Raw genomic sequence first — 21,819 nt, forward strand, 5'->3', positions numbered from 1 at the left:
CTGTATGGCCAGGGAAGAGAACTGTGTGCACCAGATGACCTTTTGAATGAGTGTGTGTACAGGGGTAAAATATAAAAATATATATCTGAATTCTGCTGGATGCCCTTGTGGCTTTTGTGCATTGAAAAAAGACTATAGAAATACAGTATAGATGCTAAGAGCTGAAGGCTGTGCCCCAGAGAGAGGGGAAGGGTCTAAGGTGTCAGAATACCTTGCTGCCTTTGCCCTGGCAATGGGCAGAGATTGTAGCACTGGGCTGGAATGACTTGTGAATGAAGCAGCTTGGTGTCAATCTGTGTGAAGGTGTGAGCACAGGGATCAGTATCTCTGAAACACTGGGGAGCCAGAGGGTCCCATCCTAGAGCCTGTCACACTGCAGCTCTGAGGATAAGAGATGGCTCACCTCCCACTGGCCCAGAACCCAGGCAGAGCAAGCTCACACCTGCCTTCCAGAATCCTCATGTCAGTGATGTGTGATGGTTTTGAACTCCTGCTTTTGTGCCAGCCCTAGAATGTGCAGGGCTGTATCTCCTGCCAAGAGCCCTGCTCACTTTCCCTCACTTGGAAAACTGCTCCTTTTTACAGCAATAGCTTGCTCCTTCCTACAAATAGTTTATTCCTTTGTCTGCAGTATGGTAGAGAGGGAAAGTCTTCTGGGGAGGCATCTGTGAGGAGTGTTAGCATTATAGGTGCTCCCAGTGCCATTCACATCTGTCTGTGGTCCAGATCAAAGAGTGTGGGGGCCCTGACCTGCTGCACGAGTACCTGAAGTCTGTGTCTTGGCCAGCTGCAGAAATTGGGCACAGCGACGTGACTCTTTCTTGGTGCTGCAGGGAAACAAAATAGGACATGAATGAAGCTCTGGTTCTGCAAACAAGCCTGAGAGGAAAAGCAGTGTCCCCAGTGACTGTGCTCGCTGTGTACACAGCTAATTATAGGGATAACTTTTCAGGAGCTTATGTACACTGGGGAGTTTAATTCCCCCTGCACCTTACAGAGCTCTGCATCTAACCAACAAATTCAGGAGCTGCAAGCAAGGCACAGGAAAAGCCTCTTTGTGCTCCTCCTCCTCCTCCAGCTGTTCTGCAGTACTTTCAGGACTTAGACAGCACAGACAGCCCTCGGGTGCTGCACACAGATGTGGTGGCAGTGGAATAAGAGGGTCTGCCTTAATCCCTGTGCTCAAAGGCTTCTGCAGTGCAGCTTTGGTGGGTTTGGCCACTGCAATAGGGCTTTTGAGGTAGAAACCAGGGGCAGACTCATGTGCATGGGTTAATCTCTTGTTTGTTTTATTTTTGGGTATTGTGCCCCATTATGTCATCTCTGACCTGAACTTGTGATGTGTGTGGCCCAGATGTTTTGAGCTGTCTGGGAAGGCTGGTTTGCTTTGCCAACGGAGGAAGTGCTAGGTGCAAATTGACAGAGGGCAGGATGAAGGGGTTCCCTTTCACCTCAGCATTGCAGACATACTGTGGTATGAGGACCCCTGCTCTGCAGCAGCATCTAAACTCAAAGGACATTCATAATATCTAAGATGAAAGCTCAATTCTCCTAACAGGAAAGTGAGGCTGCAGAGGCGTGTCAGAGCTGCTGTCTTTACCCCAGGGAACAGGGAATTGGGTTGTGTTGTGTAAGATGCAATTTCATATCCATCTTTGGTGAGAAAGGAGAACATCTCCAGAAGCAGAATGTTACAGAGACCTGGAGGTTCAGCAAGAGGACGAACATTTTTTTATTTTATTCCCCTGAGCCGTTGTGTTTGACATTAAACAATGAAGTGCTGCTTAGAGGTGAACTAGCCCCCATCTGCTGCAGGTTGAACCAAGATTTTGTACATGAAAATCTGTGCCTCAGCTTTGTCACTTCAGTCCCACTGCACACAGAGTTGTGGATCTGGCTGTGGGGGCCTGCTGGCTGCAGAGGATCTGACTGCAGAAGGACTGAAGAACCTTTGCACCTAGCCTGAAGAAGAGCAGCAGGCACTGCATGTGAGTCTGCCTTGTCTGCATTGCTCCTGCTCTTGGCAGTGGCTGGGAGGTGCTGAGAGGCCTGTGACAGCCAGCACAAGGGAAGAGACATCTCCCAGGCCATGCAGCCCTGGTGCCTTATGCATGCAGAGGTCAACTACCAGCACAGCAAGGCAGAACTGAACTTCTTCCTTTCTTCCAGGGATCCTGCCAGCTTTGAATAATTTTTTTTTTAAGATTTCTCAGTAATTTCCCATAATAGCTGTCACAGGATGAACTTTATGCCACCTAAGCCAGATCCCAGCTCATGCACAGAAGTCCAGCACTGAGCTGGGCCTGAGTTTCCAGGATAGGGAGGAGACAGTGATGATTTAGAATGACATATGGTAGGAACAATTGTTCTCCTTATCACAAAAGGATGGAGGGCATGGCTGTCTGACTCCTCTGTTCACAGAATCACAGAATGGTCTGGTGGAAGGGACCACAGTGGGGTCATCTGGTCCAAGCTCCCTGCTCCAGCAGGTTCATCCCAGAGCACATGGCACAGGACGGTGCCTGGATGATTCTTGAATGTCTCCAGTGAGGGAGATTCCACAGACTCTCTGGGCAATCTTCTCCAGTGCTCAGTCACCCACACCATAAATAAATTCTTCCTTATATTCAGATAAAACTTCCTGTGCATGAGTTTCTTCCCATTGCATCTTGTCCTGTTGCTTGGCACCACTGAGAAGAGCCTGAATCCATCCTCTTGACACACCCCTTCCAGATTACAAACATTGGTGGGGTCCACTTTCAGTCATCTCTTCTCGAGCCTGAACAGGCCCTGCTCCCTCAGCCTTTCCTCACAAGAGAGATGCTCCAGTCCCTTCAGCATCTTTGTTGTCCTCTGCTGGACTCGCTCCAGGAACTCCCTGCCTCTTGTGCTGAGGGACCAAAGGGAGTTCATTTGGAAGGAAGCTAAACCAATAAATCTGGGCAGAAATATTAGAAACAAACTCTCTCTTGCTGGTGGACAGATGACAGGACTTAGTCACTCTTAATCACCTCCACAGAGGATGGCTTCCTCTCAGTACCACAAATGGCAGCCCACAGGATGGCAAAGACATGGGGACAGTTGACACAGGTGGAGGAAATATTGTCTGAAGGATACAGCTAGGACAGTGGTTTGCAGGACCATGAAAGAGGAGGGCAAGGAAGAGCCAAAGGCTGTTTTGAGAGGAGAGGACTTGCCCAAGGAGTGATGTGGGCAGCAAGGGGTAAGGGTCAGTGAGGGAAGGTGCTGGGTGGATACCACAGAGAGCTGATAATGGTGGAGAAGAGAACACAGAAGTGTTTTTTCTAAGGCTGTGAATCAAATACCTCTTTGACCCATTTTGGCTTCGTCACTAAGGAAACTTCAGAGGAATATTTTCAGTGGAAAAACCTGCAAAACCACAAGATGCACATTGAATAAGAGCATACTTGTTCTCTCATTTGAATTTCCCCCTTCTCTGCTGAAGTACCTGCAAATCCATACAGGCAGGCAGGCTAGTTGCATGATGTGTAAAGCAGCAGTTCTGTCCAGGTTAGAGGAAAGACCCATGATAACTGCATCCCTGCCTGCACAGGGATGACAGCTATGCAGAGCTGCCCTGTGCATCACAGCTGCAAACAGCGCTGTGTCCTCCTCCCCACATGCTCACCAGGGCTCAAGCCATTGAATATCCACGGATCACAACAGCTCCTGCAGAGCCCCACATGGTGTCCACACACAGGTTGAAATGCCAGCCCCGTCCAGTCTCCAGCCTGAACACATGGGCTGTGTGAGCACTCCAGGTTTCTCCCTATCCCTGTGTTATGAGCATTATATATTCTTTGTGTCTTCCACTGCCCTCTCTTCCTAGGCCAGAACATCTCATCATCTTGTTAAGGATTAGTGTAATTCTATGCCACCCATGTAATGTGTTCTGTATGTCTACATCACCAGCATTATTTCTTGCCTTTTACCTAGTAAATGAGGCATTGCTATCTGGAACTTTCTCAGTCCAGCTTAGTTCAGCACATCATTACTTCCACAGGTGCCAGAAGACATAGCATGGGTGCAGTCCAATTCCAGCTCCTTTGTTTGTGGGGGCAATTGCAGATAAATATCAAGTCCTTAGGTATTCTAATCAGCTGTTGGAAGAGCAGGATGGGAACTTGCAGTTTTCCTGTTTTCTTGCTCTGTTAGTTGCTGGAAGGAATAGAATAATCACCTCAAGAAAAGATGTTCAACTATTTTCTTCTCCACTAAAGGAGAGGGAGATAGAGGAAGAAGAGAGGGCTGTGTGCCCGAAAGATTTCAGTTTAAAATACAGAGGTGATATTTTCAACATAAATCTGTTGTGCTCAGAGTATTCTTTGGCATCTTGGAATTCAATGTGGGTGTTGATCCTGGATATATCATGACTTCCCATTGCAATCAAGACTTTATTTTCCTTGGCCAAATTTTTCTGTTCTTTGGCTAAAAAACAGAAAAGGCAGACAGTAACTTACCCCAGGCTGTTGATGAAGCCTGGAGGCAGAGCTGGAGACAGAGCCCAGATCTTCTGCATGCAGACCTCCTGAATGTAAGCCATATGGCCACAACACTTTCTCTTCACCTTCCCTCTCCCTGTGACTCCCAATGGCTATTTGCTTAAGCTGAAATGGCAGTATTTCACCATCAGTAAAAGGCTGTCTTGGTTGGTTGCTTGTTTGGCACAGCTGAAGCCGAACAGATCCGGATCATTGTTTTCCCTCCATCTCTCACTCCTTGCCAGTGAGACCTTTCCTCCTGGATGAACTTCTTTATTCTTTTGGGGTCTGATGGTGAATGGGCTTCCTTGCTGCATTGCTTTCTCCAAGCAGTTGCCATGCTTTCTTGGGTCCCTGGGCATCCTGGGTTTCAGACCCCATCTCGTAGCAATGTTTTCAGGTTTTTTACTCTGTTGAGATACTAGCAGTAGAGAAAATATTATGTTAAGCAGATATTAAATATTATGTTGTATAATATTATGTTAAGCACATATATTTGTGTTATCAATATTTCAATATTATTTTGTATAATTAGCAAATATTTAAATATTATTGTGTTTAAAATATTTTATTACAAAGATATTAAGAAGGCATACTTGCATAATCAATACGTACAGGTTGCAGGTGAGAAGAAAATGTGAATGAACCCTTGCTTGGTACATTTTAGTCATGGCAAGACAGTAGCAGAAAGGAAGGTATTGTTACAGTGAAAGGCAGTTTCTCATGCTATAACTGAAGTAGTAATGGTTATATCAAATGATCAACAGTCTTTAAATGTTCATCAATCTTCTTTCCACAGATCTGTTCTGTCATCCTGGAGTCTGGATCCTGCCATGCTTAACAGGTCTTTCAGGTGCTTCCATCTTGCAGGTCTCCAGCATGGGAGCAGCACATCTTTGGTGTCTCTGCTGTGGCCGGGTTGCTCACTGCCACAGAGACACAAACCACTCTGGAGAAATGCACTGCTCCCACAGAGCAGCAGGCAGAAGCAGGGTGTCCTGAGAATCACCCTGTTAAGGTTGTTCTCAGGATCCCAAACCAGGGTCTCTTCTTTCTCTTCTTTCTGCCTTGCTATCTGCAAGCAGCATGGAGACTGCAGCGTACAAGGCACTCCACAGGTTCCCTCTCAGTCTCCAGGACAGGGCTGGCTCTCACTGCACCCTCCTCTTCCCTGCTGGCTCCCTGTCTCTGCCTGAGTGACAGCTCCTCTGACCCTGGTATGGTTTTGTTTCTCTTTTTCTCCATACCCTTGCCCTAGAGGCAGCTCTGCCTCAAGCATAACACTGCTGCTCCCAGGGAGAAGTGCCTGCCTTATCACTTGTGCCCCAGGCACTCTCTTTTAAAAATAACAAATATCCTATGCAAAAGAAGAACAGAGAGAACTCACCAGGTACCCTCTGTCAGAGTGGTGATGAAGAAAGACTTAAGCAACACAAGCAAATGGATTAGCACTTTGCCTGGGGCTCTGTTCAAAGGTTTCTGTTTGGCCTCTGAGTCCTGAGAGTGGTATTTCAGTGGACTCCTTCTTGGTAAGTCTGACATTGTGATTTAGGACAATAAAACTCTTCTTCTTTTAACAATAAAGATAACTGCATCCAGAACATTTCAAACTCAATAAATTGCTTTACCAGCATTTTACAAATAGGGTGGAATTCTTTCTTTGGCTATTCCGGCAGTGGTCTCTAAGGTACTATGGTGCTACTGGTTTTGTGAGACTGTGTGTTGGGCAATAGTGGAAAGTCCCAGAACTGCATGATTAGCTCTTTCATGTCAGGGGCACTGTAGTCTTGCTCATAACATGCCCTCACATCCTTGCTGGGACCCTCAAGTGCCCCAGGAAGAGCTGCCTGGGAGATGCTCCTTGCCCACTGCCTTCAATGGTACCGATGTTCTCTGACTCACTTCAGGGCCACCTTCTTGAAAATTCATGCAGGATTGTTTACTTCAGTTGGAGCTGGGTGGTTTATCTGAATGTTTGTCCTTATGCTGGGAATCCATCAAGCATGCAAACCCATGGCTCCTGAAGTAGTTGGCTTCTATTTCTAGCCATGACAATCAGCCAAAGACTTGGCGCTGCTTTGTTTATGTTTGATATATTAAATCTGTCTCTGTGAATTTCTCTGTGACAGACAGAGATGTCACAGATGGGCAACATGTGTGGGAGGGGACTCTGTTTCTGGACAAGCACCATCCTCCTCTGCTTCTCCCCAAGCTCCACCACCCACTTAGAGAAATCCCAGGGAGCCCATTCCCCAGATCACTGACAAAAGCAGCAAAAGCTCCCACTAAGTAAAAGGACAAGGCATGTTCCTGGAGCCCAGTAGCTTTTCAGGGAGCTCACACAATTTGGCAGAATGAAGGCGAGCCCCAGGCAGGAAGGGACAGGCAAGAGAAAGCTTCAGCAGAAAGACATAAGGAGTATTTTTCTCAAGAGCAGTTAAGGTAAACTTTGTGCTAAGTCAGTGTGAGTTTTACATGGAGGAAGCAGAACCTGATCTGAGATTTCAGGTGCTTGCTGTCAGGCAGGAGAGAAGGAGCTAAAGCCAAGCTCTCAGCTGTCATGCCAGCCTTGCAGATCTCTCTTCAGTGGCAGTACAGAGCTCCTCATAGCACTCCTGCTGCTGTTTTACTGGTGGTGTCCCTTTCAGGAAGTGCAAACTCAGTGTGATAAACTATTTTCTCATGTTCTCACTTACTCAAGATCTTCCCAGATAAGGTAATGACAGAGATTTCTATTTAGCGATCCAGTGGCTACAATGGAGGATTGGGGCAGTAACGGATCATTGTCAGAGTGATAGCACAGAGAGAGCAGGCAATGCAGAAGAGTTCCAGGGGCTGAAAAGGGAGTGAACTTGGGATGCCTGTGTATCATTTGTCATCACCAAGCCCCATGCTTGGGAAGGCCAGGCAGTGATAAGAGGGTCCTTGGCTGAGGGAGGTGCTCCTGCCAGACCTCTTCTCCTGTGGAGGGCTGAGGACAGGCACATAGCCACACATCTGTCCCTCCTGCAGCTTGGCACAAACAGGAGCTTAATCCTAATGAGATCCCTGGGCAGCTCTAATGAAATGACTGACCTGACTGCAGTCCTTACTGCTCATTGCAGTTATTCACTCAGGCCTCAAAACAGACCAGGGTCTTGTTAGGAGATGGTGAGTATGTCTTCTTTACTGTGTGGTGTTGCTATTTTATTTAATGGATCGTCCAGTAGGTTTGTTGGTTCCTCCTCCAGTTCACTAGTGAAATGATCATCAAGAAAGACAATCACCTGCCCCAGAGAGATGAAGTGACAGACAGATGCTTGGCCAAGTAACACGGGGGAAGGTGTGTTCTACAGATGTGTACAGATGCTTGGTATATAATATATGCACAGCAGAGATTCTCATTCAGTGTCTGCTGTATGAAAATGTAAGGTAGTAAACATCATTGTCACTAATCTTAGGCTTAGCTAGCCAGCAAGTTTGTAACCACTTGTGTACCCAATATGTGACTCATGGAGTGTATTTTCCTGATAAATGTACAGTAATATTTTCCACTGAAGCCATGGCTGTAGGTGGGAGACAGTGAAAAGAAATCCCAAATAATACAATCTAGTTGGTGCCAGGAAGTATTGTAAGCAGATTCTATTACTGGAACAGAAGGGAAGAAAACATTGGTTAAAGACCAGCAAGGACAAAAGTGTCTTTGTTGGTAAAAGTCTTTAAAGGATGATTCTGCTGTGGAAAATAGTAGAATGCAACTTCTATGACTGATACGTGTTGTAAGTCATATGTGTGCTCTTATGTGATTTTTGACATCTGTATTGAATCTTAAAATTACATCCCTTATCACGTAGGGAGACAAAAAAGGAGAGATAATTTCAGCAGAAGAGACCCTAGTCAGCTTTTTCTGAGCAAATGAGGGGGAATGTTGAATCCAAAACTGTTGCCTCATGCCTGCAGCACTGGAGTCTTGCTCTTTTTCTTGTACACCCATCCTGATTTTCCTCCCAGTGCCTGGCTAAAAGGATCATGAGACAAAATGGAAAGAGCTCTGAAAGAAACTTATTACCAAGCAGATGACATCCAAAACTTCAGAACCACTTGAGATGGGTTTGGATAAAGAGTTTTCCATACAGAGGACATCATAAGAGGTCTTTATACTGCCTTCTGATACTTCATTTTGTAGTGATTATTGCTGCAATATTGAAGTAACAGAGGGCAATGCAAGACACTATAGAAAGCAAAGGTTATTTTATCTCAAACCACGCTGATTTTACTCACTCAGACTAACACCCTCATAACCACACATTCATAGGCAACAGAAAGCATTTGTTCATACTATTCCATTTTCTTGCAATCACATAGAAGATTTAATTCATGGGCTCTGGAGTTCTCATTAAGTCTCTGGTATTTCTCTTAGTTTGGCCACCATATGCTCATTTTAGATGCATCTTTTGCATCCTGCAGGAGCTGGCAGTAACTGTTGTCTATTTTTCCTCCATCCTTTCCCACCTCTGAGTATCATTAGAACTCATCCTCCTTTGTCTCCTCATCTAGGTATCTTAGAACTCAATCTTGTTCTTCATCCAAGCACCATCATCTCCAGACATCTATTTTTTTTTTCTTTTATTAAGTCTTAGGTGTACTCTTCCTCTTGTTTTAGGGCTTATCTGGTTTTAAACTGTGATATATTTTTTCCCCCCAGTCTGGATATCCAGAGGATCTGTGTCAATATGCTGGGATTTTAATGATCTGCTAATCCAGCTTCCATCACTATGGTCTGTTCTTGTAGCCCTTCTTATGCCTTTCTTCCCAGTGCTTTCGTGCCCAGACCTCTTTTTCGTTCTCCATTTCTATTATTTTATTGTTTCTTTTATAATTTGAAGAGAATTGTGACCACTAATGACAAAGACACCTCTCACAGAATGGTGGGTTTTGGAGTCCAGTGCCATTTTAGGAAGAAGGAAAAACTAATCTAAAAGATCTGATTTATCACAAAATCATTGAATATACTGAGTCAGAAGGGACCCATCAGGATCATTGAGTCCAACTCATGGCCCTGAGCAGAAAACCCCAGGAATCACACCCTAAGCCTGAGAACATTGTCCAAACATTTCTTAAATTCTTGAATTTATCTTTCCTTCTCCTTTTAAATTTCTTTCCTGCTTTATATGAACACAACATTTCTTAATAAAAATAATCAGTTGCCAAGTTTAATGCAAATAAAATAAATATGTATCCGAAAAGCATATAAACAGTATGAAATTAATATTAAGGAAGGTCATCAAGTCAAATTATTTGACTATCATGTGATATTAGGAACATTATCATAATTTGTAGTTATGCACAAGAAGATAAGAGTAATCAGATTTCATGCTTCAATAAATAAGAATGCCTTTCTTCTTGCCACAAACAGCATTTCACAATTAGCTGTGTACTGTGTATTTCCCTCCACTCCCTAGCATTCCTTTGTACTCTATCTGATATTAACAAGAGGCCAAGACCAGGGGCTTGATGTGCCACATAAAAAGTTATTTGCTTATTTGCAAGTTGTTGCTAAAGACAACATTTATGATCCTTTAGATACTGAACTGAGATAGAACAAAGAAATGGATATAATACTACAGGGATGCTTGTAAATACTTCAGTGGTCTCTTGCATTCAAGACAGACAGAACATAAATGTTTCAATGCAATCTTGGCTTCACAAGGGCTGGCAGATTTGGGATCTAAGATGCTATCCTAAGTATGTTGTTAAAAAGAAAAAAAAAGAGAGAAGCATTATTATTTTTTTATTTACCAGATGGATGAGAAGAGTGAAACCACAGCTGTTCTCTTATCTCTTCCCATGTCTGTACAGGAAATAAGGCGGGTAAATCTCATCTGATCCCAAAGAATGAATCAGGTCAGGACATTTTTGTGTTCATGTGGTGAAGCAAGGGGGATGGGTGTGGAAAAAGAAGAGAGATTTCTGTTCCCTTTTCCCATAAGAGTGCAACCCAGAAGCATGCTCTGTTTATACAGACAAAGTTTGAACATTTTGCTTGCCTGTTTTTCATAGGATTCTTGAAGTACAAGAAATGCAAGTTTCTTCTATGGGTTATTTAATATCTATGCAAGAGCCTCTGCCAATTTTTTCAACATCCAAATAATATTAATATTAATCTGTCTCTTCCTTCTTTCCCGGATTGAAAGAGAAATATGCTGATCAGTGCATGTGGACATGTGTGGGTGGGTGGGGGTGAAGCCAAAGGAAGCAACAGAGTTAGCTCTTAGCCCTGAAATGTTTTGGTTGCTTTATTCAGTGAACTGAATAACCTTGGTCTGCCTTCTGTGAAATTTTAGTCTTCTCTGCTCATGAACTTCCTATTACCAGCCAAACACAGCTGTTCTGGCAAGTCCTGGCCAAAGAGAGATAGTCAGTCTTTGAGGTAACTCAGTGATATCCCACGGAGTGTGCTGAGCTTTGGACTTGAAGGCTTGAGCCAAGCTCACTTTTTTTCCAACAAGCAGAACTGGAGAGCAGTGAGCTCCCATTAGGCTGTACTGCTGACTCCAAATGCTCCTGTATTCATAGCCAGACTGAGATTTTTCTAGGACACTGGGCTTTGTTTTGAAGCTTGATGGATTACAGGGAGTAACTTTGAGGATCACAGCTGCATAGAGGTTGTGTCTGGACACTAATCTCTGAATTTCAGCAGAGTAAATGAAATTTTATTTTGCCACCACTAACATAATGCAGTGTTAAAAGCCTCCCCAGTTTACCAACCAACCAACCAACCAAGCAACCAACCAACCCCCACAGCTCACCAACTATAAACCTCTCCTTATGGTCATGATTAATGTGGGGACAGGCCTGAATTCTGTAAGTCAGAGCAAGTGGAAGAAACATTATCCTCTTAGCCTCTGAATTTGTCCAGGGAAGAAGGATCTGGGCCTTTAAATGGTGTTTATTTTCAGTCCTGGTCCTTAGCCCTGGGATACTGAGCAACCATTTGTCCCAGAGCCAGAGTGACATCCTTCAGGCTGGACATGCAGGTGTACTCCACATCCATGGGCAGGAGAAAGTTACTGGCAGCTATTACGTAAGATGGACAGGAAAGCTTCTAAACTACCCAAAATGTTGGAGGAAGCATGAAAGAAAAGAATTGTAAGATGGTGTGGGAACCTTCCCACCCACAGAAGAGCTTCAGACAGTGGTTTTTACAACAGTCCTAAGACTACACATAGATCACATTGTTAGAACCAACATGTATTTTCACACTGGAAACTTTTTTTTGCAGAAAGTTGTAATGCTGGGGGCAAAATTTTCCACAGGGGAAAGGCCAAGACAGAATTCAAAGATTTGTGTTTAAATATTTTTGAATAAAAAACCTCCATCACTTACTTGTTATGAAATTACTCTTTTTTCCCCATTCCATCATGGAAGTGGAAATTAGTCATTGCAGTTATTTTGAAAAAAAATTGTTTGATTGATATGAAACTAGATTTTCCTGTTTATGTGCTCCCCCATTCTTTTAATCTTTAGTAATTTTTAATCTAGTTTTGAAATGTTTTTTTCCCAGGTTTAACTAGATTTTGAACTAGTTTTTAATTTTGAGTAGCTGAGTGAGTTTGCTGCCAGAGCTAACATACATTCAGATATGTATATCAAGTTCTTTAAATATCTGAAATGTGTTCTGTTTATTTTTATTTCATAGTCTTTTGACTAGCTTCTGTGTTTAAAAAACATCTCCCTTTCTAAAGCTTAGTGTCAGTATGCTAGTTTTCAGCACGATTTATTCCATGAGGTTGTTGACTTTAATTATATTGTGGATAGTCAAACACTCTTACTTAGTGGCTCAATTATTCTTGCTTCTTGGACCAGTTCCTAGGTATTACTTAGGACTAAATGGAAAAGTAAAAATAAAGTCTTGTTTTCTCATGTGCTGTAGAACTAGTTGTTCTAAGAAGCACTTGTTTATCAGGTTGAGAAATCTCTTCGTAAGCCATAGACCATGTGGTGGCTGACTAACTTACATCCTGAAACACAGAAGCAAATTTGGAAAGGACTGTCCAGACTGATAATTCCAGTTACTAGATACTCTGGGTAACCTGGGTTTGGAAACCCTGCTCTGTTGCAGAGCTGACAGGGTTTGTTCCCTTACTGGAGTGCTCAGCAACTCTGCTGAAGCCTTTCTAGCATGAGCTGGGCACTCAGTGAGGGACACATCGATGTGGATCATGGCTTTAAAGACAGAGGCTGGAAATAGGACTTCTCCTAATCATGAGAGCTGTGGACTGTGACACAGCCCCTGGCGGGTGCTGGAAACAAAACCTGGCTGCTAGTCCATTGTCCTGCTGGAAAAGCCTTGAGGTCAATGCAGGGATGGAGGGGTTCAGCAACTCCCACAGGCTGTGGTGAAAAGGTCTGTCATTTTGGGTGTGAGTGTAAATCATATTTTAGCCTTCATCTATAGCACTGCCCACCAGAATCATCCCATGAAGGGGGTGTCCTGGGCCATGCAGAGCAATCCTGCTGAGATCTCCCTGGTAACTTATCCAGAGGCACCGACAGATGCCCATGTCTGCTGCCACAATCTGAGCAGACATCTCAGAATCAGTGCTCTGTCCTTGCCTTTATGATTGTTGGTTCATAATTCTTCTTTTTGTTCCCCATTTATTTCTAGCTTATGAGCTTTTAATTTACAACAGGATTCCTACTGCTAATCCTGATGGCAGACCTTGCCCTTGCCCTATTGCATATTATTCTGTTCCTGTTAATGAAGATTTAAAGGTCATGCTTTTCATCCTGTAGGAGCTCTCAGACTTCCTTTTCACTGCTGCCTTCTTGCTTTGTGTTGTTGACAAAATTCCTCAACAAGTATTCATCTTAATCCCCATCATTAAGAGAAGTAAAGTAAATCTAGTCCCAAGAGAGATTCAATTGGCAATTTCTCATAATTTCTCCTTTCCACTGCTTAAGCTTTTTCCCCATTTGTCTGGTTCCCTCCTATCTTGCCATTTTGGTTTTAATGGCCATTTTCTTCTACTTCACTATCAGTTTGCCTGATGGCACTAGGGCCAGTGATTTACCAGTATCTAGGCAGATGAGGGTGACCAGATCTTCTGAGTCCTGATTTCTGTCAGGGTTCAGCATGTCATAGGGTTGAAACTTAGATGACCCCGAAGGGTGGTAGACAAGGTCAAGAAATGCCCTCCTGTTTGCACTACTTTTCAAAGGTGGTTCCTGTTCATGTTCCCTTTGCCTTGAGGACAGTTCAAGCTTGCTGTTCTCAGGCTCTGAGGACCAACAGCTGCCTGCACAAGGACACAAGTAACGTGGTACCTCCTTGCCACAGTGAAGTCTGAACCATCCCCAAACTCATAGAGCACTGTAGGAGCTAAAGATAAAACCCTTGGACAGGAGCTGCTCACTGTTCTCTGTCCAAACAGTGGTTCTTTATCTCCACAGACATGCTATCATTCTCATTTTGGGCCAGAAGCCCAAAGCCCAGTCCAGCAGTCACATGTCCTGGGCTGCCCAGCACTGCTGTGAGGACCATGTGAGCACCTCAGGGGTTTGGGTTTGTGGTAGCTGTGTCACTTTTGGGGGTTTCGGAGCTGACACCTTTGCTATGTGAGTTTTCAGCCTGCCATTCAGAGGGGGATCAGTTGTAAAAGCAGCATGAAATGAGACGGGAGAAGGCTCCTGGCCTACTGTGCCTGTGGAAGAACAGGTGCCCTGGCTAGCACTGCAGTTTGAGATAGAGCACAGCCAGAAAAGGAGGGGGTAAAAGGTGGGGGGGTTACTGAAACAAAGAAGGAGACTGGAGCTTGTTCTCATATCTCTGTCCACTCACTGCTCCCAGGCACAGAAAGGCAACCTGGATGCGGCTGTGTCCCCTCTAGCCGCTGGTGTGTGCTCTGGCTCTCTCCCTTTTGGCTCAGCTCTTTGATGTTTCTGGCTGTGGGCAGAAGGTGGTTCTGATGGTAGCTTGGGGGTGGATCAAGAGTGGGAGAGGGGAGGAGTCACCGATCGATGCTAATGAATAAAAGGTCCCTCTTCTTCGGTCCAGGGTCCAAGACGCCAGGAGAGCTGCCCCCTGAGACAAGAGCTGCAGACTGGCAGGGAAGCAACAGCTTAGTGAGTATTCAGGGACTGCCTTGCTTTTCCTGGACAGCTGCTTATTATCAATGCCTCGCTGGTGCTTCACCGCTGTAAAATGTTAGGAGTGTTTGCTACAGCGTGTGTAGTGTTGTGATTTTCCACTCCAGCAGCAGACACATCAGGGCTGCTTTTCTGATTCCTCCTTTATTTGGAGTCTACAGAGATTTCCCTGGCATGTGCTTTTAGCTCCTTTCTGTATTTCTAACCAGTGGATGCTGAAAGAAAGCAGAGGGACTGGGCTCACTGTGCGGCATGGGGTGTTACCCCAGGGCAGCCCACTGCTGTTGAGTGGAGGAGATGTGTGCTGGGAAAGTATGGAGTGCAGGGGGAAGAGAAAGGAGTATTTTTGCGAAGGAAGAATTCCCCGAAGGAGATTTGTTGGAATAGGGCTGTGTAGCTGGCACGTTCACTCATCCCTTGAAAAATGTATTGCTTCTGTGGTAACAAATGAAACATTTGGGTTAAAGTGGTGTTTGTGGCTGTTCTCCTGTGGTTGATGGCAGAGTATGCTCCAGGCATTCTGGGATCAGAGTCCTCTGAAATGGGAGCAGAGTCTCCTAGGGAGCAGGAAGCTCTGCTCTGAGTGAAGACAAATAAAGAGGGTTTGGCTCAAAAGTGTGTTGGAGTTTCCCACTGGGCAGCATCACTTTCTTTCCAAAGTACACCCAGCATCTTCCTCTCTGTGCCCCACTGCTATCCCACTGGGGTCTGTCCTCCAACCTCTCCCTTGTGTTTTTCTTTCTTACCAGCTACTGTACAAGACATTTAGGAAACCTATAAAATCCACATTCAACAATAAGTCAAAATTTTCTAAGTTCTAAGAAATGAAAAGGATCCCAGAGCAGAGAATTTCCTGAAAGAGACTGGAGTGGCAGGGCACAGAGCGGCACCAGCAAAGTCTCAGTTCCCCTTTGACCTTGTGTCTATAGCAAACTTATGGCTTTTTTTCCCAAGTTTTCCTCCTCATTTCAGGCTAAGCTGTGAACAGGCAAGAAGTGGATGTGTAGTGGGGGGCCTTGATGGTGCAGGACTGAGCTGCTCTCCTCATGGGGTGGGATAACGTGGATGAAGAGCAATTCTTTATTTTTGGTCTGAAGTCCCTGGTCAGTTTTTTTTCCTGAAACAGGAGGCTTCAGGTAAGGGTCATGAGTTTGACATTGAAAGAGTAAATTGCAAAGCCCAGAGAAATATTTTTCCAATGGAATTCACTCCTCACTGATTAAGTGTTGGGCTCTGGCTAAATGTCCCTGTAGTTCTTGGCTGTGTTACCTTCAGTGCGGCTTCACGGATTGGCCTCTGAAGGTGGCAGCAGTGACAACAGCACAGTGGTTTGGGGAAAATGGCCTGCAGCCAGAGTGCATCCACTTTGCATCCTGTCAGTGAGAAATCCTGATTCCTGCATATACACGTAGACAGTAGTAGGCAGTAGTCACAGCTTGGATGAGACATCAGAATGGTTCCAGTGGCTTCCTGGGTTCATCCCCAGGCAGTGTGGGGGTCCCAGCTCCATCACTGCCTCTGGGGGAGGGCTGGCAGGCAGTGGGTGCCCACCCCCCTCCCTACCTTGCCTCTAGCAAAGTCTTTCCTTTTCACTCAGCAGGGATAGCCATTTCTGTAACTCCTTTTCTCTTTCACTGCTTCCTACTGTTCCAAGAGCAGGAGAGTGGAATGCCCCATGTTTTGTCCATCTCTGCTGCCCCTGGTATCAGATCCAGTCAAACTCTTTTAGGTGTTAATGGCAAGGTAATTCTCCCTGAGACTGCTGGCCTTGAAGATTCATCCCAGATGAAAAGCCTTATGTTGGCAGATGCCTTTGGTGCCCATGAGGCAAGGACTGCTAGTGCTAGACCAGGGAAGGAAACGTTTGCCTCTGCCTCCACTAAGATGATGTCCTTTGGGCTGCAGGAGGAGTCTGGGGTCAGCACCACAGTGAGAGCCTTCAGAGACAGAGTTCTGGGTGCTGCTGTCATCTCAATGCAAAAATCATGAGCACACCAGCAGAGGGATTCTTTCAGGTTGCTTCTTGTCACCCCCAAGGCAATAAAGTAGGAGATGAAAAGGGGCAGCAGGGTTATATTCCTCCTCTGCTAGCTGGCAAGCTGGCATTGCAGCAGAGGGCAGCTGGAGAGAGGGGGACTGAGTGGGACTGGGATGTTTGAAGCCTCATGCTCCCTGTCTCCATCGGTAAAGCTGACAGAAGAGTTGGGCTGGTGAGGGCAAAGAGAGCAGATCAGAGGAAAAATCAGAAAAACAAACATTTATATTTGGGATCAACACACACCTCTGCCTTTGGGGCCCTGGCAGCCTGTGAAATTCCTTCCACTCACCTAGGCCAGCCTTTCTGAGTGTGGAGTGCTAGTGACATGTTTGCCTCTGGATCATGTCCCCCAGCCCTGAGCTATGAGAGGAAGGGGGCATGCCCCTTCCTTCCCAAAACCTAATCCAGTCTGCTAATAGAGGATGTTTTGTAATAGCTCCAAGAAGAGTGTGTACCAGCTAGCTGTCACCTTGCCCGGGCTCTTTCACGGGCTCCCTTCTAGCTCTGTTTTCATAATAAACATTCCACTGCTAATTTTGCAGTCAGCCCAGGATCTTCAGCTGCCTCAGTGAGAACAGAGCAAAACCAGTGAGAAAGACAGAGTGACAGATTCGTCCCTGCACTGGCACAATGCGCACTCTCGTCGTCCTTACACTCCTGGCTGTCTTGGTGGTGGCTGCCACTTCCTATGGTAGGTGACCTTTATTATGGGGTACAATGAAAACTCCAAACCTGCAGACATTTATGGGTCTGTTCAGATGTTTCTCATTTAATTTTGTGTCTTCTTTGCCCTTAACTTGATCTCTTGCCTGCTTTCCTGCCTTGTGTCTGATCCTCCTAGCCCTGATCCAGTGCTGTTATCTCCAGCCATTGGAATTCATGGTCCAGGATGCTTCAAGCCCTTCCTCTCTGTTCCAGCTCACCTCACAGACTGTTCCTCTTTTTGTCCCTTTGTTGTCTGAGCTGTGATAAGAGTGCTAATTCTTAATTATTCCTTGCTCATTGGAAGATTTCTCTTTATCCTTTTGTAATATCATCCCCTTTTCCTGGTGAGGCACACAGTTCCATATTGGTGGAATGAAGATGCTGCTTTGTGCAAGATGGTGCTTTATGCAAGAAGAGCGTTTCATTGTGCTAATCCATTCTCTAAGAACACATGCAAGCTTTGAAGGCAATTGGTATCCTATCACTGTAGTGTCAGGAGCAGAAGGTGAGGAGCTATGCTGGACAATCAGGCTGGATGACCAGCTGTGAGTCTGGAAGCACTGACTAAATCACCAGGTAGCTCTGTATTAAACTCCTGAGCACTTTAAACTCCTCAGATAAATTCTAGGTCACACCAGTGATCCCTTTCTTGTCCTTTTAAACATGTGCCTTAAAACCTGGCTTCTCTGATTTCTGTGTGTTTTCTATTGATCTGTGGTATATGAAATACTGAATCCCACCAATACAGTGTCATAATACATGTTTCATTCTTTCTTTCTACAGAGTCCCATGAGAGCATGGAGTCCCATGAGTATCTCAGTAAGAGACTGCTTTACTATGTTATTGAATTTGAAGAGTGCTACAAACATGTCCAATATAATTTACTCATACTCCTATGAGGGATAAAATAGGTAGAACACCTGAGCCCAGGGAAATTGAATTTACTGAGTGATAGAGTTTCAGAATGAAAAGGGAGAGAGTTCAAGGAAGACTTCACGTGTTTTGGCACAAGCTCATACCCCTATTTTGCATAGAATATAATGAGAATTGGAAAGCAGAATGTGGGAACAGAGCTCAGGCCTCTGTGTACCAAAATCAGGTTAACTGACACTAAAAAAGGGCATTGCTCAAAAAGCTCTGGGATGAGCATGGAAAGAGCCACTGTAGAAGCCACGTACAGAATTTATTCTTCCCCAATACAAGGAGAAGCTTACTCTAAGCACCTTGGAAGTAGGCAGGTGTGAATAGGAGGGATCCTTTGGCTGGAAGAGGGAGAGTGTCACAAGAAAAGCATGAAAAGGGTGAAGAGTATCACTTTGGAGCAAGAAATATCCTGGAGAAGTTGGAGAACAGGTGAATTGAAATGAAAAAGAAATTAGGACATTAGGACATCTGGAAGAAGGATTTCACAAAGCAGGTAGTCAGCAACACAACGGCACATGTGGAAGCCCAATGACATCCACAGACTCCTGAACTCTGCAACAGGACTGGGATTTTTCTCAAAAAAGTCAGAAAGGACTTTCAGGCCCCTCAGTCCAAAACTGCCACACAAACTTCTCAATGACTGCCTAACCTTGGAGGCAGAGAGATTTACTCAGGCCCCTCCTGTGCACAATTTCACAGTTCTTGTAGTTCTTCAGAGAGTGCTCAGATGTCCCATGGTCTGTGCAGCTTGGTGCCTACCTCTTCTGGGCCAAGCTCCACTCAGTCAGAGGGGCTGTGGCAGCCAAATCACAGTACCATTCCTCTGGGTGATTTGAATAAGAGCAGAACAAGAGCAGCATGGGCACTTCTCTACAGGCTGCACTAGAAACTGAGAGAGCCTACACATGAACCAGCCAGGGGACAGGAGGGAATATTAAAAGGTCCTGGATTTAATTGTACACAATTAAAAGAGGGCAGACAAGGAGGTTGTTATAAAGGAGGAAGCCAGCTTTTGTTGAAATCTGGCGTTGACAAAGTGGCAGTCTGAATAACCCCTTGCCTTTTCAGATCCCTTCCTCAACAGGCGAAGGGCCAATGACTTCATACAGGCTGACAGCAGACTGAGAGCCATCACTCAGGAGAGGTATGTCACAGCCTCAGGATGCTGAGCTGGGAAGTGGGAAGAGGTTCCTCCTTGCCAAGACAAGCTGTTAGCAGGGGTGGCAGCCATGGTGACTTGTGAAAAGCCTCAGTCCCTCTTTTAATGTGAGGTACCATTTAAGTCCCCAAACCCAGGGAAAGTAAGAATTCAGATAACAGAGAGCAGGTCCTTTGATGCTGAGAAGACTGATGAATTTTTCTGAAGGAAGAACCAACAGGAGAGAGAATGAATGTGGGATGGTCCGAAAGAAAGCTCAGTTTGAGATCTTTTTTTAGTCCTCAGATCTCATGCAGAGCTTGCATGATCTTTTCTAAATCAAAGGGCCATCTGAGGGCCTCATTTATAAAATACAGATATAACCAATTTCATGCCTTATTCAAGGCTTGTGAAAATAAAGACTGAAGCACAGAAATCATCTCTCAGTGAGGCATAAGGCAAACCTTCTCCTCAGTACCAGCTGACCCCTTTGCAGAATATTTCAGGTCTTTTTTCTATGTATATGTTTACCAAAGAGCAGAAGAGGGCAGGCTGGGCAAGGCTGCAAAGGGAGGACCCTTCCTCAACTTGAGGCAGGAGCCATTCCCCTCTCCCCATCACCTTACTTAGCCCCTAAATAAAAGGTTGCTTGAGGAGGCAAAACACTCCTGCTGTAGTCCCTGGGTGTGGTAAACACAGAAGCTGGCGTGCTAAGACCTCTGTAGCTGGATGATGGACTCTGATGGTGGATCCTTAATCCAAGTGGGGAGTTTCAGGACAGGAAGGGGTTGTAGAGAGATATTTAAGATGACAGCACTTACCCCTCTTCCCTCCTGCCTTGACAGGGTCAGGGAGCGCAGTAAGGCGCACTACGAGCATCAGAGGGAGCTCTGCGAGGACTACTACCCTTGTGAAATGTACGCCTTTCGCCACGGCTACCCTGCTGCTTACAAGCACTATTTTGGGGGGAGGAGGAGGACTAAGTAAAAGATGATCTGTCCCCACCCTGGGGCCTGGAGTCCAGGGTATCTCCCCAAAATTGCAATGGCTCTGAAACATACTCAGTTGCTTGTATCCCTGTATGTTATCCTGCCTGCTGCTTCTCTCCCATGTAGCCATGGATTCCTACACTGTGTTAATTAGCGCTGAGCTGATGTAGCAGAGATCACTGAGAGTTCAGGATGTGGGTGTTTACTATGAAATAAATTGCTGGTTTGATACTATCTTCTCATGACTCACAGTATTTTGGAAGGGGGGTATGCAATTCTCCATGAAGGAACTGAATTTGTGTGTCATACATTCTGTTGCAGATTAAGGGGAAAAACCTTGCAAGAATATGGCTTTGGAAGAGCCTATAATATTCTTGTTCCAGTTCTACAAGTAGCTTCTTTCAGAGGTCACTGGACAGTTTCAGCTACCAGTCTTAATCTAAAACCAGTGGGGTGTTCAGAATGCAGATGCACTTTTTGAAAATCAAATCTTTCTTCAGTTGGGGAAAAAAAAATCCAGAAGGCACTATTTAATCTTAAAACAAAGTTAGGCGGAGAGTTGATGACTGAAAAAGCCTGTAAGCTGCCTCTTGTTAATCCAGTTACCATCAGGTCCTGATGTTAGGTGCTCTTTTAGAAAGGAGTGTGTGGTCCACTTGTATTTCTTTTTGCAATCCCCTTTCAAAAGCCTTCCACTTGAAACTACTCTGGTAGCACTTGAAAGCTGCAGAAATCAAAGCTGGAGAGGGGCTCCTGGTGGTAAATAAATAAAAAAAGAAATCCAGTGTTTGTGGTCAGGCCCAACTTTGTTCACATAGAACAATTTTATTGTACTATTCACAAATCATTTGAAATCAAGATGTGGCTTGACCCTGTGCACTGAGCCCCTCCTGGACCCCTGAGGAGTGAGTATGGTTGCATTCTGCTCACCATCATCAGGGCCTGTCCCCAGGCCAAAAGGCACCAGTGCTGACATGTCCAAGAATTCCATGCTGCTCTGGGCTTGACAGCAGCCACAGCAGCTGGGACAAACCTTGGTGTGATTTGTGTAGGAGACATAACATCCATCTCAGCTCAACACAGATGGTTTCAGCATTCACATCTCCAGGCTTACACAGGCACCTGCAAATTATGGAAGTTGGAAAAAGATTCATGGCATGCAATCAAAGTCCATGATGTATAAAATATTACATTGTTGACTAATCTGTGAAATTAAGTCTGGAGCCAAATCTACCTGGCCCTTTAGAAACATGCATCTCCTTGCAAAACATGCTTCAAAGTCTGCCAGCTCTGAAACGGAATTTGGGAAAGAAATGTGATTTATTTATTGAAAACACTTCTGATAGGAAACTCCACCCTGGCAGTTGCTAAAGTTTTGTCCAGAGGAAAAAGTGA

The 21,819-nt window shown here is 45.0% G+C and overlaps 1 protein-coding gene across 1 annotated transcript; it reads left to right on the forward strand.

The window, feature by feature from the left end:
• Nucleotides 1-14,538: 14,538 nt before the first annotated feature.
• Nucleotides 14,539-20,658, forward strand: LOC120499875 (matrix Gla protein). The gene is made up of 5 exons (XM_039704127.1): nucleotides 14,539-14,606; nucleotides 17,211-17,359; nucleotides 18,157-18,192; nucleotides 19,366-19,441; nucleotides 20,281-20,658. Exons 2-5 carry the CDS (start codon nucleotides 17,299-17,301, stop codon nucleotides 20,420-20,422), a joined length of 315 nt encoding a protein of 104 aa, XP_039560061.1. The 5' UTR covers nucleotides 14,539-14,606; nucleotides 17,211-17,298; the 3' UTR covers nucleotides 20,423-20,658.
• The last annotated feature ends 1,161 nt before the right edge of the window (nucleotides 20,659-21,819 follow it).

Source organism: Passer montanus, unplaced genomic scaffold (genome assembly GCF_014805655.1).
Source record: "Passer montanus isolate IOZ18808 unplaced genomic scaffold, ASM1480565v1 scaffold17, whole genome shotgun sequence".
Lineage (NCBI taxonomy): Eukaryota > Metazoa > Chordata > Aves > Passeriformes > Passeridae > Passer > Passer montanus.